Genomic DNA, 16,602 nt, shown 5'->3' with positions numbered 1-16,602 from the left:
TAAAGAGAGGTTTATTATTATTTTAAAAGGAGTGAGTGAGAGAGAGAAACAGATAGGAATGAGGAGAGTGTTACAGCGTTAAATATTTAAATTAAATTATCTAAATTCATCACCACAATCACCCCAACCAAGTAAACAATCACCTTTTAATGCTACACTATTAATATTACGAATATCTTCTTGATCCAAAGAGAATGAATAGAGTTGTTTGGTAAATTCATCCAAATGACTGGAAATACCAAGACGACATCCAACAACGACAGCACCCACACCAGGACGTTCCAAAACATATCGAATGGCAACCAATGGTATCGATACTTGTCCATGCTTATTACCAATCTTTTTCAATACCTCTAATAAATCTTGGAATAAATGCCATCCACCCCATCTATTAATATAATCTTTATATTTTGATAAACTCCATGTATTTAATGCTACTTGTGATGGTTCTGGTACTCCTAAAAATCTTTAATCAATTATTAATATTTGTGGAAGATTATTATTATTATATAATACTTACTTTTCACTTATTAGTCCACCCAAACAAACACCATAGGCAATTATTTTAATATTATTTTCTTGACAATAGGTTTGCATTGATCTTTCAACTCGACGATCAATAATTGAATAACTAACTTGATTACATGCAATCTTGTGTCCATTGTCAACAATTTGTTTTAATCTTACAGTATCGAAATTGGTCAACTATATTAGATAAATATATTGTGGATTAATATTAATAATGGATTGTCGTCTATTAATAGTCTATTGAAATTTACACCAATATGTCTTATTGAACCTTGTTGTTGAAGTTTAGATAGATGTGATAATGCCAATAGATATGATTCATCGTCATAATCCCACCAATGGAATTGTAGTAAATCTATCCTACTAACTTTCATTCTTGTAATCGATCTTTTAATGGCCGCTGCCACAACATCTTCTGTTATTTTCGATGGTTTTGGAAACCATTTAGTAAATCCTTTGACTTTTAAAACAAAAGGAATTGTGTAAATGTTAGATATATATATGTAATGTTAAACCATAGCTATTACAATAACATACAATTATCAATATTTAATTTTACATGTCCTTTTCTTATTTGTTCTACAACTTCACCAAATAGATCTTCAGCTGGCCCATAATGATCAGCTAGATCAAACGTATTTAATCCCTTTGAAGCGTATTCTACCATCTATAGATATATTTCATTTGATAAACAGTGTTTCTAAAGATTAGATATCATCATCATTGTCATGGGTTGAACAACAACATACATCATTTAAAGCATTCTTTATATTAATCTTTCCATGCCCACCAGATAATTGCCAACATCCAACTATTATCTTTGGGAATGTGTATCCATCATTTAATGTTGTTACAGGGATAGTAGTAGTATTATTATTCGTTGTTGTTGCGCTATCCATTTATCTATCTATCTATCTATCTATCTATATTAACTGTTTTATATCTCTGTTTATATAGATAATAATAATAATAATAAATATTCAATGTTTACTCTTCTTTTAAACATTGATGAATCAATGAATGAATCAGGGTCGACTAGATAGGATTGTCTAAAGGTGGTAGACTGATTGGGATTGGCCGACCCTTCCCTCTCGAATTATTTGAATTATTTTATTTTTAAAATCGTCATACCCTGTTGACTTTGATGATGACTTCATTTTAGTATATGTTATAGTATTCATTGTTGTATAGTCTATATAACCCTTCCTTCCCTCTTCCTTTGAAGCTATCCTCAGATATATATCCTTTACAGGATGACAAAAAGAGAGTCGATGAAGAGAAAGATACCAGAGCTCAACTTTGATGAGTTTGAAAACAAATCATTGGAGCAATGTATAGAATTTCTCTCAAAGTATGTTACACACAGCTAGCTACTATACATATGTCAACATTAGCAACAGTTGTACTAATATCAATCTCTTTATTCTATTATTATTTATTATTAGAATCGATAGATGTTTATGGACTTTTTGGAAAGGTGAAGTAGAAGAATCAGCGTTGGATGTGATTGATGTAAGCAAGATCAATGTTTCAAAAGAAGGTGTCATCATTAAAAATGCATCACCACAGTCTACGACACCATTGACTTCAAACTATAGTCCGAATCTAGCACCGAGTAAACCAACAAAGGTTCTCAAACTAAAACAATGGGCACCTCTTCGAATACAAGCTCCTTCTATATGTCAACCATACGATCTATCAGGTCGACCAAACACCTTTTCTCCTCAAGTACTTCAATCATCTCTATTAAAGGAACCTCATTCTCATATAAAGTCTTTAGATCCTATCCCTGTATGTACTGTAACAGAATGTTGATTGTTGATTGATGATTGATTGTATATATTAACTTTCTTTTCCTTCATTTTTTAAACAGGATGGTAAAGTTATGGAATTGGCATATTTGAATCAATCGATTGCATATATTCAACAAGTGATTGGTCTTTCAAAAGGTACTACAACATTACCAATTGGAGAATATGTATGTATCAAACAAATCATTTGAGTGAATGAATGAATCATCATTGATTGATCTAACTTTAATATTTAGTCAACACATAATATTGGAGAATTATTACATAGTACAAAAGCATTACCAAAATCGATACAATCATGTTTAGATAGACAAAGCAACCATAACATATTTTTCACAAACAATGGCTCGATTGAATTAAGACCATACTTGCCATTTCTAACAAGAAGACATTTCTTTCCAAACTCTGTATATACAACCAAACCGAATCACTTTCTAAACATTTTACCAAGTCCAAACGATACCTACCATGTACCATTTTCACAACTCGAAATCAATATCCTTTTACAACACTTGCCCAATCTCGTATCTGGGCAAGTCCCAAAGATTCAACAACTCTATCACCTTTGTAAAAATCAACTCTATGGTCGTGTTCCCATAGATGTCTATCGCTATTTGGAAGATATTAGATTGGGTCTTGAAGAATTTATCCCAACAAATCCAAACCAAACTATAGTTTATACTCCTAAAAAAGGTAAAGAAGAAAACAAAATATTATTAATAATCAAATACAATAACTGTAATCAAATATATTAACTGTATAATTTGTTGTTTATAGAAAAATTTTCAACTGAAATGTGTCTATATAAACAATCATTTGGAATATCAAAGCCTAGATCATCAAACAAAAAGATTATTGGATCTCTTATTGATGATATGTCATTTACTCATTCATATTCACCATCAGGTCATCCAGTCATTGATGTTAAAATTGATCCAACTGGTAAAACGTATGTTAGATCAACAAACAAACAAAAAGAGTTCAAATCTTTGGATTATTAACAAACATTTCTATTTCTATTTCTGTAGTAATAAGATTTTAGCATTATCAACAGATAAACCAAATGAAGCAACTTTATATGATTTTTTAACAAATGAAACGATTAAATTAGAACATCATGGTACACTTTGTCCAGAGGGTCATTTTTCGATAGATGGTAATGAAGTATTGACTTGTGGAAGTGATGGATCAATGGTTGTATGGGACGTTCATGATGGCAAAAAATTATTTTCACATGGTCTTCCAAATGACCATGCTCTGCGTATTGCAATTCATCCAGAAATGACATTGGCAGCAACTGGTTACAAAGATAGTAAATCAATCATCATGACCAACTACAAAAACTATGTATGCGTTGATTTGACAGCACCTCAAAAACCAGAAAAGAATTGGCCTGCTGAAGTTTCAGATCTTTGTTTTGGTAATGGTGTTTACAATAATTATCTATTATGTGGTTTATATAATTCAAGTGATGATGATGAAAATGATAGAAAAGATGCTTTTGTAAGAAGATAAAAAAAGAAAAGAAAAAGAAGTTCTTTTTTTTACTAATACTTTTAATTTTTATAACTATCTAGTGCAGTTTAATTAATATTAACAAACCAGAAGTATATACATTATTTCATACAGCACACAAGGAGATTTCAAATGTTGCATGGAATCCTAAAAGTTCAGCAGAATTTGTTGTTGGATCAACCGATGGATATCTTACGACCTATGACATTAGATGTTTGGATAAACCAACTCGTAGTATATTGACAGGCCAACTCGACTCTAATCTAATTAGTTGGAGTCCGTGTGGAGCCTATTTAGTTTATTGTGGCTCCGGTAATTGTCCTTTGGTTTATGACAAGAGATATATCGACAAACCATTGATAGTTCTCAGTCACGATGTATTTGACATGGAATCTGGTGTGGTATCTCATTCTACTTGGTCAAAACAAGGAAACTTTTTAATTACATGTGGCGACGATTGCTGTGTTAGAGTGTGGGACATTTCAAAGGGTGATCCCTATGTTAAATGCTTTAAAAATCATAAATCACAAGTTAATTTTGTTGACATTTCTCGCGACAGTGACTTTATTGTCAGTGGCGGTGATGATGGTCATGTCAATATTTACAGTACTAGGCCCGAAGGCAATATATTTTATTAAATAAAAATAAATAAAAATATATATGGTTCATGAAAGTCGTACTAAAAAAAAAAAGAGTTCTTCTTCTTTGCGAACACTTGTTCATAAAGATTGGGCGCGTAGGCCAAGGGGTCTTATTCCTTTTAAACCTTGGCCCACCTACCCAATCTTGTAAACATGTTGTTGTGCAGATCAAGAAGTATTAGATAACAACGAGTAAGTTTATATGTGTAATTTTATAAAATCTAATAAACAATTTATTATTTTTAGGTCTAGGTTTCTATTATTTTCTTGTTTTTTTTGTTTCCTTTTTCAATCCTTTAGTAATCAGAACCTCTAGATAAAACTTCTTTACATGTTGGACGGAGTAAAATGGTGTGTTCGTATTGAGCAACGTATGAACCCTTGGTATCGACGAGTGGAGGGTAGGCATCGACCAAACCAAGATCGCAAAGGTTCTTTAAGGCAAGAATATGTTTGTCCTCACCTGATTGATCGAGCCATCTTCTGGCAAAGCAGAGAGTATCGTAATTCTTTGAAATGTGATGGAAAAGTTGCTTGGATCTAGCCAAACGAATGGTTGCATGTGGTGCATTATTAACCTTCATGTAATGACTACACTCAAGATCTTCATATACCAAACCTTTACCAGTACTACCAAAAGTTTCAATTGCATAAAATTCATTTTCTTCCATCCTAAAAGTGAAAAGATTAGATTAATATTATGTTGGTTGTTTGATCATATGTTTCATATTTCATTTACATACTTGAAAGATTCAGAAGTACCTTTAACAATTGGTACAGTTTTACCAGCATGAATGACATATGGACCAATGCTGTGACCATTGAGATTACGAACTGATTTGATTGGGTAAACCTTTCCGTCCAATTCAATTTCTTGTGATTCCATAACTTCTTGAATGGCAGCACCGATATCACACAATCTGACGTCGATACCAGCCTCTCTGATACCAGTGTTGGTTGCTTCCTTGACAGCCAATCTCAGCGGATCAAACTTTGGATTAAAGTTTACTGTAAATGCACAATCGATAATGTGTCCATTGACATGAGTACCAAAATCAATCTTTAAAACATCATCATACTTTAAAACTGTCTTATCTCCAGTGTTTGGTGAATAATGAGCAGCAATGTGATTAATTGAAACACCTACAAAAAAATAAAATAAACAGAGTCAATATAATCGGAAATGATTGTTCTGATTGTTGTTATCTATCTATCTATCTATCTTACCAGTTGGGAAAGCAATACCAGCCTTGAGTCCATTAGCTTCAATAAGAGTCTTTGAAGCAGTTTCCAAACTCTCAACCAAACTCAACAAAGAAATACCTGGTTTGACAATTCCTTGTACATATTTACGAACTTGTCTGTGTACTTCAGCAGCACGACGAACTTCATTGACAGTATCGAAACGAATTTTCTCTTGTTCTCTAACTTCAGCACTTGTAGTACGGTAAGAATTATCATTCTTGTATTCACATTCTTCACCAGCTGGGAAGATTCCAGATGGATAAAATCTTGTAACTGGTACTGTTGGTGGTGTTGTTTGTACTAAAGATAGAAAAAAGTTAGCTCAATTAATACTATATATATATATATATATTATATATATGTCTTTACTATTATCTTCTTACCTAAACCAGCTGGTGGAGGAGCAGCCTTTGGTATTTCACCACTTGCGAGTGTAGCGGCAGCAGCAGCAACAGCTTCAACTGAAGATTTACTTTTCTTTTTCTTCTTTTTCTTCTTCTTTTTCTTTTCAGCCTCTCCATTTGTTCCATTCTCTGGGTTTACAGCCTCTATAAAGTAGTAGTAGTAATAAATATTAATAAATATATCGGAATAGGGTAGGTGGGGTGGTAGTCTGTTCTGATCTCTATTGTTGCTTACTTTCATCATCGCTGCTTTCTTCCTCTTCTTCAACAACCTTTGGGTCTACAACCGCTGGTTTCTCTTCTGTGATTGTCATTGTATTTATAATATACAAAGAGAGAATACTATACTAATAGATAAACCCAAATTGAACGCTCGACTATCTGTGTGTTTGTGAGTGAAAACCAATTAATTTAATTAATTTAATTTTTTTTAATTTTGGAAACCGAATGAAGCACAGCCCTTCGAAAGAAGATCATTCATTGGTATCGCAGATTTAAATCCAATATGGTTGGTATATGATATATTAAATGTTTAAAAGTGTCATTCCAAATATTACAAAGAGATGTTTATTCAACAACAACAACAAAAACAAAAACAACATCGATATCATTGAAAAATGTATAAAGTATTATTATTGTACTTCTGCATTCAATACTACGACCAATGCAAGAGACCTATTTGATATAACTAGAAAACAATTAAAACAAGCTAAAAATCTAGATGTGGCTTATAGTAGTATGTTGGATTCTAGAATATTGTTTGAACATGTTGTTGGACTAAAAGAAAATGCTAGGATTCCAAAGGATTTACAATTGACCCCTACTCAAAACAAAGATCTTCAAGAGTATGATTAAAAGAATAAAATCGAATATTATATGAGATGACTAATCAAATATACGTGTAGGGTAATAGAAAGAAGATTAAATAATGAACCTATAGCATATATTGTTGGTCATAAATATTTTTGGAAACATAAATTTAAATGTAATCATTCTACTCTAATACCAAGACCTGATAGTGAGACTGTATGTACATGACAAATTAATTGATTCGTTGATTAAATATTGCATTGATTACTAATGATGTATTGTTATTATTGTTAGCTAATTGAACAAATATTAGAATTACATAATTATGAAAAACAACTACCATTAAATATTTTGGATTTGGGAACTGGAACTGGATGTTTACTACTAAGTCTATTGGAAGAGTTTTCAAATAGTAAAGGTGTTGGAATAGATCAATCATTGGATGCATTAAAAGTTGCAAAGGAGAATTCAATATCTTTAAAAATGGACAATCGTTCTACTTTTATACAATCAAATTGGGTAGATTCAATTGTAAATCAACAACACAACAATGTACCATTAAAATATAACTTGATTATATCAAATCCACCATATATATCTGAAAATGAATACCAAACTTTAAATCCAACTGTAAAACAGTAAGCTAAATGAAAGGAAAATCTACAATTCAAACTATAGTTTTATATTAATCAATTGATCAACTTTCTTTCTTTCTTTCTTTTTCTCTTTCTGTCTATAGATGGGAACCTATAACAGCATTGGTTGCAAATGACAATGGATTAAGAGAATATGATATTATTTCAAAATCGATTAGAAAACATAATCTATTGTCGCAAGATAGTAATACCTTGTCCAATATTCCATCTTTTTTGGTATTTGAAATTGGACACACTCAAGAAGAGAGTGTCAAGAAATTGGTAGTTGATAATGGATTTGAATTTGTAGGTTCTAAAAAGGATTTGGGTAGAATTACAAGATCACTTGCATTTAAGTATGATTCTAATAATAAATAAGATAGAGAGAGAGAGAGAGAGATCATCATGAATGATTTATTCAGTTTCAACAACTCTTGCATTCTTTTTTAAATTATCTGTTAACCACATCATTCCTTCATTTAATCCTTGTCTATATAAAAAATTATATTAATATTATATTATATTGTTGTTAGTCATTATCGTCATCATCATCATCATCATTCTCCTTTTTGTTTGACATACCCAGTATTAGCTATTAAAGGTTGTAATTGAACGTTTCTTGAATTTACATCGGTTGATTTATAGTTTAGTATCACTGTTTTAAAGGCAGATGACAATACATCTGTAGATTGAGCATCTGGCAAATCACGCTTATTGAAAAATAATAGTATAGGTACATCTCTTAGATCGGGATTAGTCATAATCTTTTCTAGTTCTGATTTTGATTCTTCCATTCTCTCTTGATCCGTTGAATCGACTACATAAATGACCGCATGTACACTGTTATAGTATTTGTCCCAGATGCTTCTTAGATCTACTTGACCTCCCAAATCCCAAAATATTAACTTTACATCTTCATATATGATTCTACCAACTAAAAGTAAATTAAAATATTATTAATATTGTCATAACAACATCTATCATCACGATCATCAATCTATCATACTATTTAAGCCTACAGTAGGCATTATATGCTTTAATCCTGGTGTTTTAGTATATTTAGTTTTAATCTCTTCTAATAGTGTCTGTTTATTATACAATCAATAATATGTTAAGTTAAGGGAATCAATCAATCAATCAATCAAACAAGAATGTATCTATCTACTTTTCAACATACAGTCTTACCAGCACCATCTAACCCTAATATTAAAGTAAAGTATTCCTTCTTATTAAAGAAGTATTTCCAAAACCCATAAAATAAACCAAACATTATTCTATTTCTATTTCTATTATCTCTTTTATATATATATATATATATTCACAAATGTATTGAAAAGACACTGAAAACTAAATTAATTAAACTGCAAAGTTTAATGATTCATTTTTGTGCTCGATTTTGCAAACTATCAAATATTAATGATGGGTATTTTTAATATTTGATTATTAACTAAAGGTATAGTACTCATTATAATCTAAATTATTATTATTATTATTATTTTCATCATGATGGTTGTTGGATAAAAATCAGGGACTGGTTAGGGTAAACTTTCTTGTTAAGATCTTTACAATACTTTTATTAATAAAGTTTTATTATTTACAGTTCAGTTTTATTACATTAAACTGTTCAAGTAAACTTGGATTAAAAGAATTCCATTGTTTAAGAATTTGAAAATGAGGAGAAGGCGGGAAAAGGAATAAGAATTAAAAAGGACAAACTCGACGTTTTCATCATCCTTGATTTTTTTATTATTATCATTCATTTTTTTTTATTATTAATAAACACAAAGACAAAGACAGAGAACACTCAAACAACTCCAGAGGAATGATAAAAGATAATAATAATAGGAAAGGAAGGAATGAGTAAACGAAAAGTAGACCAACTCTACAATACCAATAGTAACCCTGTTACTTTGAAAATCATCAATTTCGTTACCTATCTACAAAAGAGAGAACATCAACAATTACAACAACAAAAACAACAAAGAAATAATAATAATAATAATAATAATAATAATAATAATAATGAACAACCAATTATATTAGATATAAATAATAATGTAGTAGAGAATTTTGATATAGATATAAATATTGCAAAATGGATTCTGTATCTTTCGTTTGAACTAAAGAACTCGCTTGGGGGATTGTTGAATGCCAAGGATATTGACAAGTGTCTTAGAAATCTACTAGTGTTTCTGATCAATGAACAAAAGGAAGATAGTCAATCATCGCAACAAAGAAAACTGATCAGAATGCTGCCACCGACCATTGACCTGTCGTCTATTCCCTCACCCTATCTATTCAGTCATCATCCACCACAGACCACTCCAATCATCACGCCACTCAAACTAAACATCCATGGGACTACAACTGCGACTACGACTACACCACCACCATCTTCACCATCTTTGACATTATTAAAGACTACGCCAACCAACAAATCATTACCTCTGGAACCTACGACACCATTCCAAAGGGATCGTCTAGAGGAGATGGAAAACATCATCAAGAATCTAGACCCAGAGAATGACTGGTGTCCCATTCGAAGCAAGATTACATCGGTTGCAGAAGTGTCTGTTAGAAAGAGCAACTATGCATCGTTGGATCAAACCATTGTACCTGCATTTGATGAAGACACACTTCAAATGTTCCGTATTCTCATTGGAAAGATTACCATCTCACAGAACCCAAAATTCCTCAACAGATTGGTACTATGTGACTCTGTCTCTGAGGTACCCATCCTTATCACTTGTAATCTGTACGGATTGGACGCACAGTCTACCAACATTTACTATTTAGACAGTATAGTATTTATTTCAAAATGGAGACTTGTTTGTGTACCACCATCCAGTGGTACTACAAATCAAACCAAAGATGATGAAGAAGGAATAGTCAACTATTTAGAAATAGAATCAATGACTGTTCTACATCGTGATCCAACACATTACTATCAACGATTTATGAATGACAAGTTGGCACATTATAGTCATGATGTCGAATTTGAAGAGTATCTCTTTAAAAAACTAGAACCTCATTCAATCCATGATATCATTCAATTCAACTCTTCTTCTTCTTCTTCTTCAACCACCCAAGTGATTGATTATAAAGAAGGTATCAATTTAATAGGACAAGTTATTCTCAAATCATCACTATTGGCATCAAAACCAGAGGATGGTACCAATAGATCATTCTTTTTCATTCAACTTGCCAACATTAAATTCAATACCTCCAACATCAACAATACTAGTACTAGAATGAATCCATCATTAAAGAGATCAGCATCGATACCAAAAATATTAGATCAACGTTTTACCACTTGTTATGTGATGTTTAAAGGAAACAATGCAAAATGGCATCAATTGATAGAGCCTGGAGGATACTACCTCTTTTCAAACACTCTATACAATTTGGCATTTAGAAACATACCAGAGGAACAAAGACCGATTCTCCACTTTAAAGAAAACTCTATCATCTTTTCCCTCAGACCAGCCGTCCTCTTGTCAAAAGCATTGGTGATTGACAGCAGCAATACCTTTAGAACATCGAATCCTGGACTCAACATTTCACCATCTGCACAGGAGCCAACAAGCAACAATAACGATCTTTTCAACATCCATCTTTCCAACACATTCTATAGTTCTGATTTGCAAGAAAACAGAGTCATCTTACCATCCACTGTAAACTATATTGGTTGTTTGACATCGGATTTTGACCCAAAGGAAGGTGTCTATCAATTGGATAAAAAATGGAGATTATTCATCAGTCATTTGAATAGTAAAGGATTTCATGGTCGTGGTATGAGAAGTGGTACAATCTTAAAATTACATAATGTTCATCCAATTTATGTTGATAATTTATTACAAGTATGAAAGAATTAAAAAAAATAATGATCATAATAATCATTTATTAATTGATTTAATTTTTTTTCTTTAGGGATTTGGAATGTGCACATGTAGTTCAATTCAATTCTTAACATTTCAAAATCAAAGATTAAGAAGTTTTATACCTTATCATCCATTACCATATCGTTCAGTTTGGACAAATTATACAATTATCGATTCATTCATGATCCCAAAGATCTTGACAAGATTATTAAAAAAATATCCAAATACTTTTAAAAATTTTGATTCGTTTATGGTTAAAGTAAGTCGATGATACAAACAAGACAAATATAGTGATCATTATTATTAATATATTTTTTTTTAAAGTATAAAGATAGTTTATTAGTTGAAAAAATAGCAAGTGCATTTCAAATTTATCCAGTTAAAACTCAATTAACAACGATTGAACAATTTAATACTATTTTTAATCATGGAAGTGATTGTCATTTTAGCAAGAAACTATCTACCCTCCCAATGATTGTAGAGATTAGTCAAATCCCAAAACCAAACATTATAAAACCAATGAGATATATGAATAGTAAAACCTATACATTGATTGGTCATTTCAATTATCAAAATCAAAATTGTGAATGGGGAAAATTAATCCTACAAGATGATGACTCCTCTTCATTTATATCTTGTCATGTTTTAGGTGTAAGTACAAACTAAATTAAATTGTACACAGTTTATTAATCTCTTTATTTTTTTATTTTTTAGATTCAAGAATACCATTTAAATTTTATTTGGAAAATTAATAGATATTTAATTAATATGGAAACATTTAAAGAAAAGGATTTATCAAATCAAACTCTATTTTATATTGAATTTTCAATCAAGGATTGTGATATGATTGCTCCTTATAAAATCACACCACAACCAACCATTTCACATCAATATTTATTCAATGATCTTTGGTTAAATAATAATAATTTAATTTTACCAAATATCAATAATAATAATAATAATAATAATAATAATAACAATCCATTCTTTAATGATAATAATAATAGAAGTAATTATATTTATTTTAAAGTAACAACCAAACAAATTAGATTAAATCAATTTTCAGTTCAAGCATTGGGAATCATTGGAAAGGAGACCATTTCAACTGTTAAAATTGATTTACCAAATCGATTATATCCAATCATTCAGATAGGACAACTTTACTTTATCGATCGTGTTGTAATCAAAGCATCGAAATCACAACAACGTAAATTCAAAGTAACTGAAAACTTTTATTCTCAAAAGGACAGAGCTACACTCAAACAAGTTGTCCTATCAGACCCTGGAGGTCGAACCCATCTAACAACACCAGTCGAAGAGATTGAAACCTATGACATCCCATCAATCCAAGTAAATTCTTCCATATATTATCGTGTCATTCAATATCAAACAGAATCCACCAAATCTATTACCAATATTGATGATTTAATTTATATACCAATTAAAACTCAACATCAACAACAGTCGCTACAATTGGTATCATTTAAAGGTTTAATTTTAAATCATTTTATTCAATCTGTTAATGGGTATGTAAAAAAAAAAAAAAAAAAAGAATCATTTTAAATTAAAATATTTTGATCATAGTATTAATATAATTTATTTTTAAAGAAAACTATCATTAATTTTATTTTGTAGAGATCCAAATAATGTAAATGGTAAAAAGATTTGTGTAGCATTGAAAAACTTCCAACTAGGATTGGTACGTGGTGTAGAAGCTATCTTTTACAATTTTAAAATCAAACAAGTAGATGAAAATGAAAATATTTGTTATTCCAATAGATCTTCACAGGTTGATATTGTAGAATGGGTACAAATCCATCCACAACAAGTACTAAAAGAGGCTCAACAACAACTTTTACCACAACTACAACCAGAACAACAACCACAACAACCACAACAACAACAACAAAAACGACAACAACAACAAGAAACATTATTGACAAGTCAAATTGAAATCAAGAAAAAGGTAGAACCAACCATTAGAAAACTCAAAACCAATCCAAAATCAATCTATAATGATATACCACTACCAAGCAAACTCAATATTTCATCATTGTCAGATATTAAACAATATGGTAGATACTATAGAACCATTGCAGACATTAATTCAATTCGCTATATTGAACTATCGTATGCATGTTGCAAGTGTCAAAGACCTATTCAAAAATGTAAATGTGGATTATCAGATAATCTAGAGTTTACTGGTACCTTGGAATGTAATGTATCGGATGGGAGTTCAGTTAAAACACTTGTAGTTAGAAATGAAAATTTTATTTCTAAAATCCTTTTGATGAACAAGTCGTAAGTTGTGGTGGTCATAGTTGATAAACATGATTTTCATTTATTAACATTACTCTTTTTTTTTTTCTAGAAAAATTGATGCAATTAAATCTTTTATATTAAAAGAGAAAAAGATGGTAGTATGGAGCAAATTTTCAGATGATAGAACAGACAAGACAAATCCATCAAGAGCATCATTGATTGAATGGATTACACATTTGAATCATGAAGAATTTGAATGGAAAACATATGACTTTACAGTGATGAAGGAACAAGAAGGTGATATTTTGGTATGTCACTATCTTCAATTGACCGATTTGGTCGATACCATTTCATCAACAATCACATTTTTGTAAATAATAAAAAAAGAAAAAGAAAAAAAATAGATTATAAAATAGATAGATTATAATAGTTTATTATTTAATTTATTATGCACCATTTGTTTTATGACAATAATATTTGTAGGTTTGTGAGATAAAAAATTGAAGCAGACGATCTCGGTAAGCAATAAATTTGACAATTAAATCCATTGTAGTTTCAAAAGATGGATCTCTCTTTTTTTCTTCATCTTCAACGAGTGATGTAGTGAGAGGAATGTAAATGTAACCGGCGGTGGTACAGTTTGATGTATAGTAATTGAAAAAGTCTTTGTTTCTGACAATGTGTGATAGTAGTTGTTGAGCACGTTCTTTGCAAGTCTTGATACTAACTCCATTCCAAACTACATCGTGACCGTAATCATGAATACTACTATTGTATTCCAATGAATTGTTAATAGAGTATTCCAACCGGTGACACATATCGATAATGTTGACAAGGCGTTGTAGGATTGTTGTTCCAAAATGTCTGTATCCCGCTTGCTGTGTGATCTTGTTTTGTGTCAACCAAACATAAGTGTCTAGATTGATATTTCGTTTGAATGTCTTTAACCATACATGACATGGTTTTCTAAGACTACCAAGTAATTCATTGACCCTCGTAATAATATCAAAGGAGCATGTCGCTGCGGCCATCATTAACTTTTCCGGTCCAAATGCCAAGTTGCCAAATACCCATTCAAACCTGCTTCTATTTACCTCTACGATCCATAAGAATCTCCATGCCTCTGGATTTGGGTGATGGAGGAATAGTGCCACCGTCGATAATGGCATTGAAAACTTGGTACCTCCACTGTTCTCCACTGCATACTGTACCAACTCTAAATAATTAAGAATCTCGGCATTATCTGCATCATGTGATACAATATAATCTATTTGATAAGTGAATCCATCTGGGTTGACCAACTTTGATTGTTTTTGACACTCCAAAACATATTTAACAATTTCCAACGATCCAATTCTTAGAGCACAATTAAATGCATAATTGTAGTCTAGAAGAAGACCAATGATGTGACTAGAATGTTGATTGATAAAGTGTTCAAGTAACTCTTTATCCTTTGAAAAGATTAATGACCCAAATAATCTAGAGAAGAGTGGTTTCTTATCACCCAAAGGTTGAAGTGTCACCTTTTCATCAGATGCAACTAGTTGGTCCAATAATTTAATTGATTGTAATTTTGGATGAATACCTTCAACTACCCATTTCGATTTATAAATCAATCGTTCCAATACAAGTGAAATAATATCTAATGCTGCGACTATTTCGTTACTTGAAGAATCATTGTTTGATAATGATTTTGGATTGAGTGCAGAGTGTAATGTATATTGATTGGGCTGTACACCAAGTGATAACAAATACTCTATCATTCCCACATTACCATTCCAAATTGCATAGTTTAGATGTGCACTTGTAAGAGGTGTATTGCAACTTGAAACAATGAAATCAATTACCAATACATTTGAAGATTTGATTGCCTTAAACATGACATCTTTCCAATTAATTGTAATTGTTTTATATTGTTTAATTAATTCCAATACTCTTAATATTATGAATTGTTGTTGATCATTATTTGAAGAAGAATTATTATTATTATCAATATTATAAATTTGATTAAAATGATTAATGATTGTTTGACAAAGTATTGAATGTTTGAATAATAGCTTAAAGAATTTAGAACTATATTCAAATGCAAGTGGAGTTGATTTGTTCTTTTCTTGGAGGATAAAGACGACATCAATCAATCCGATGACCTTTTGAAGATTGTCTTTGTAGTGAAAGTAAAAGTTTGATTTGAGCAAACCGAGTGGAACATCTTTTAAGCTTGGATTAGACTGCTGAGCATAGATCTTGAGAATATCTGGGTGACACCCTGATCTGATAGCAGGCGCCCAATGATAGTATTTGATCTCCAAAGAAGGGATTCGTGACAACAAATCAGGTCTATTGTACTGGACCAACAATTCATGGTTTGTGATTGCATTGAGTTGTCGACCACTCATAGGATTTAGAAAGTAGTTGAATGGTTGCTTTGGATCGCACCTACCATCCATCTTGAATGTAATGGGTATACACTGACCTCTTCTGACATTCTGTGTGTAGACTTTGGTATTAACATCCATTCTACAACAACGATGTATCCATTTAACAAAGTAAAATAGTCTGTCTCTTAATACTACATTTTTAAATATTATTAAGAATAACCTTGTTGGTGTTGAAGGTAAAAGTAATACTTCTAATGATGATGAAGTCATTGTGCGTACTGTACGTTATATATATATAATGAATAAATGAACAAACTTCAACATCTCTCACATTGTTTATTTTAACTCGGAAACAATATGAAACTAATAATAATCTAAAAGATTGCTTCTTTGGCAAAGAAAGAATCTTTGCAGAAAATTTTTTCATACAATATTTTTAAACAAAAAAAAGAAGTTCAAGTTCGTCAAAAATCAAAAAAGGTCAAATGTCTT

At 31.0% G+C, this 16,602-nt stretch overlaps 7 protein-coding genes across 7 annotated transcripts; 3 read left to right on the top strand and 4 right to left on the bottom strand.

Moving 5' to 3' along the window:
* Positions 1-96: 96 nt before the first annotated feature.
* On the bottom strand, positions 97-1,427 carry DFA_10944 (uncharacterized protein; the record flags this gene model as incomplete). The annotated part of the gene is made up of 5 exons (XM_004351142.1): positions 97-466; positions 521-705; positions 780-988; positions 1,066-1,195; positions 1,278-1,427. The coding sequence occupies 5 exons, from the start codon at positions 1,425-1,427 to the stop codon at positions 97-99; spliced, it is 1,044 nt and encodes a 347-aa protein (XP_004351194.1).
* A 354-nt stretch (positions 1,428-1,781) lies between these two features.
* On the top strand, positions 1,782-4,492 carry DFA_10943 (uncharacterized protein; the record flags this gene model as incomplete). The annotated part of the gene is made up of 7 exons (XM_004351141.1): positions 1,782-1,879; positions 1,974-2,319; positions 2,402-2,506; positions 2,576-3,032; positions 3,117-3,288; positions 3,368-3,842; positions 3,917-4,492. 7 exons carry the CDS (start codon positions 1,782-1,784, stop codon positions 4,490-4,492), a joined length of 2,229 nt encoding a protein of 742 aa, XP_004351193.1.
* Positions 4,493-4,791: 299 nt separating this feature from the next.
* Positions 4,792-6,458, bottom strand: metap2 (methionine aminopeptidase 2; the record flags this gene model as incomplete). Its single annotated transcript, XM_004351140.1, has 5 exons — positions 4,792-5,167; positions 5,239-5,638; positions 5,723-6,040; positions 6,124-6,288; positions 6,380-6,458. The coding sequence occupies 5 exons, from the start codon at positions 6,456-6,458 to the stop codon at positions 4,792-4,794; spliced, it is 1,338 nt and encodes a 445-aa protein (XP_004351192.1).
* Positions 6,459-6,672: 214 nt separating this feature from the next.
* Positions 6,673-7,945, top strand: DFA_10941 (uncharacterized protein; the record flags this gene model as incomplete). The annotated part of the gene is made up of 5 exons (XM_004351139.1): positions 6,673-6,989; positions 7,050-7,170; positions 7,249-7,592; positions 7,694-7,895; positions 7,922-7,945. The coding sequence occupies 5 exons, from the start codon at positions 6,673-6,675 to the stop codon at positions 7,943-7,945; spliced, it is 1,008 nt and encodes a 335-aa protein (XP_004351191.1).
* A 58-nt stretch (positions 7,946-8,003) lies between these two features.
* arfrp1 (ARF-like protein) lies at positions 8,004-9,349 on the bottom strand (the record flags this gene model as incomplete). Its single annotated transcript, XM_004351138.1, has 5 exons — positions 8,004-8,079; positions 8,172-8,523; positions 8,596-8,674; positions 8,767-8,884; positions 9,204-9,349. 5 exons carry the CDS (start codon positions 9,347-9,349, stop codon positions 8,004-8,006), a joined length of 771 nt encoding a protein of 256 aa, XP_004351190.1.
* Positions 9,350-9,445: 96 nt separating this feature from the next.
* On the top strand, positions 9,446-14,106 carry DFA_10939 (uncharacterized protein; the record flags this gene model as incomplete). The annotated part of the gene is made up of 7 exons (XM_004351137.1): positions 9,446-11,449; positions 11,520-11,729; positions 11,795-12,121; positions 12,185-12,479; positions 12,501-12,996; positions 13,106-13,771; positions 13,842-14,106. The coding sequence occupies 7 exons, from the start codon at positions 9,446-9,448 to the stop codon at positions 14,104-14,106; spliced, it is 4,263 nt and encodes a 1,420-aa protein (XP_004351189.1).
* A 72-nt stretch (positions 14,107-14,178) lies between these two features.
* Positions 14,179-16,380, bottom strand: DFA_10938 (uncharacterized protein; the record flags this gene model as incomplete). Its single annotated transcript, XM_004351136.1, has 1 exon — positions 14,179-16,380. One exon carries the CDS (start codon positions 16,378-16,380, stop codon positions 14,179-14,181), a length of 2,202 nt encoding a protein of 733 aa, XP_004351188.1.
* Positions 16,381-16,602: the final 222 nt, after the last annotated feature.

The sequence above is a fragment of the Cavenderia fasciculata genome (genome assembly GCF_000203815.1).
Source record: "Cavenderia fasciculata unplaced genomic scaffold Scf_EUAJFUG02G6ADK-5, whole genome shotgun sequence".
Classification (NCBI taxonomy): Eukaryota; Evosea; class Eumycetozoa; order Acytosteliales; family Cavenderiaceae; genus Cavenderia; species Cavenderia fasciculata.
The sequence above is the reverse complement of the archived record's forward strand: the minus strand, read 5'-3'. Positions and strand labels throughout refer to the sequence as shown.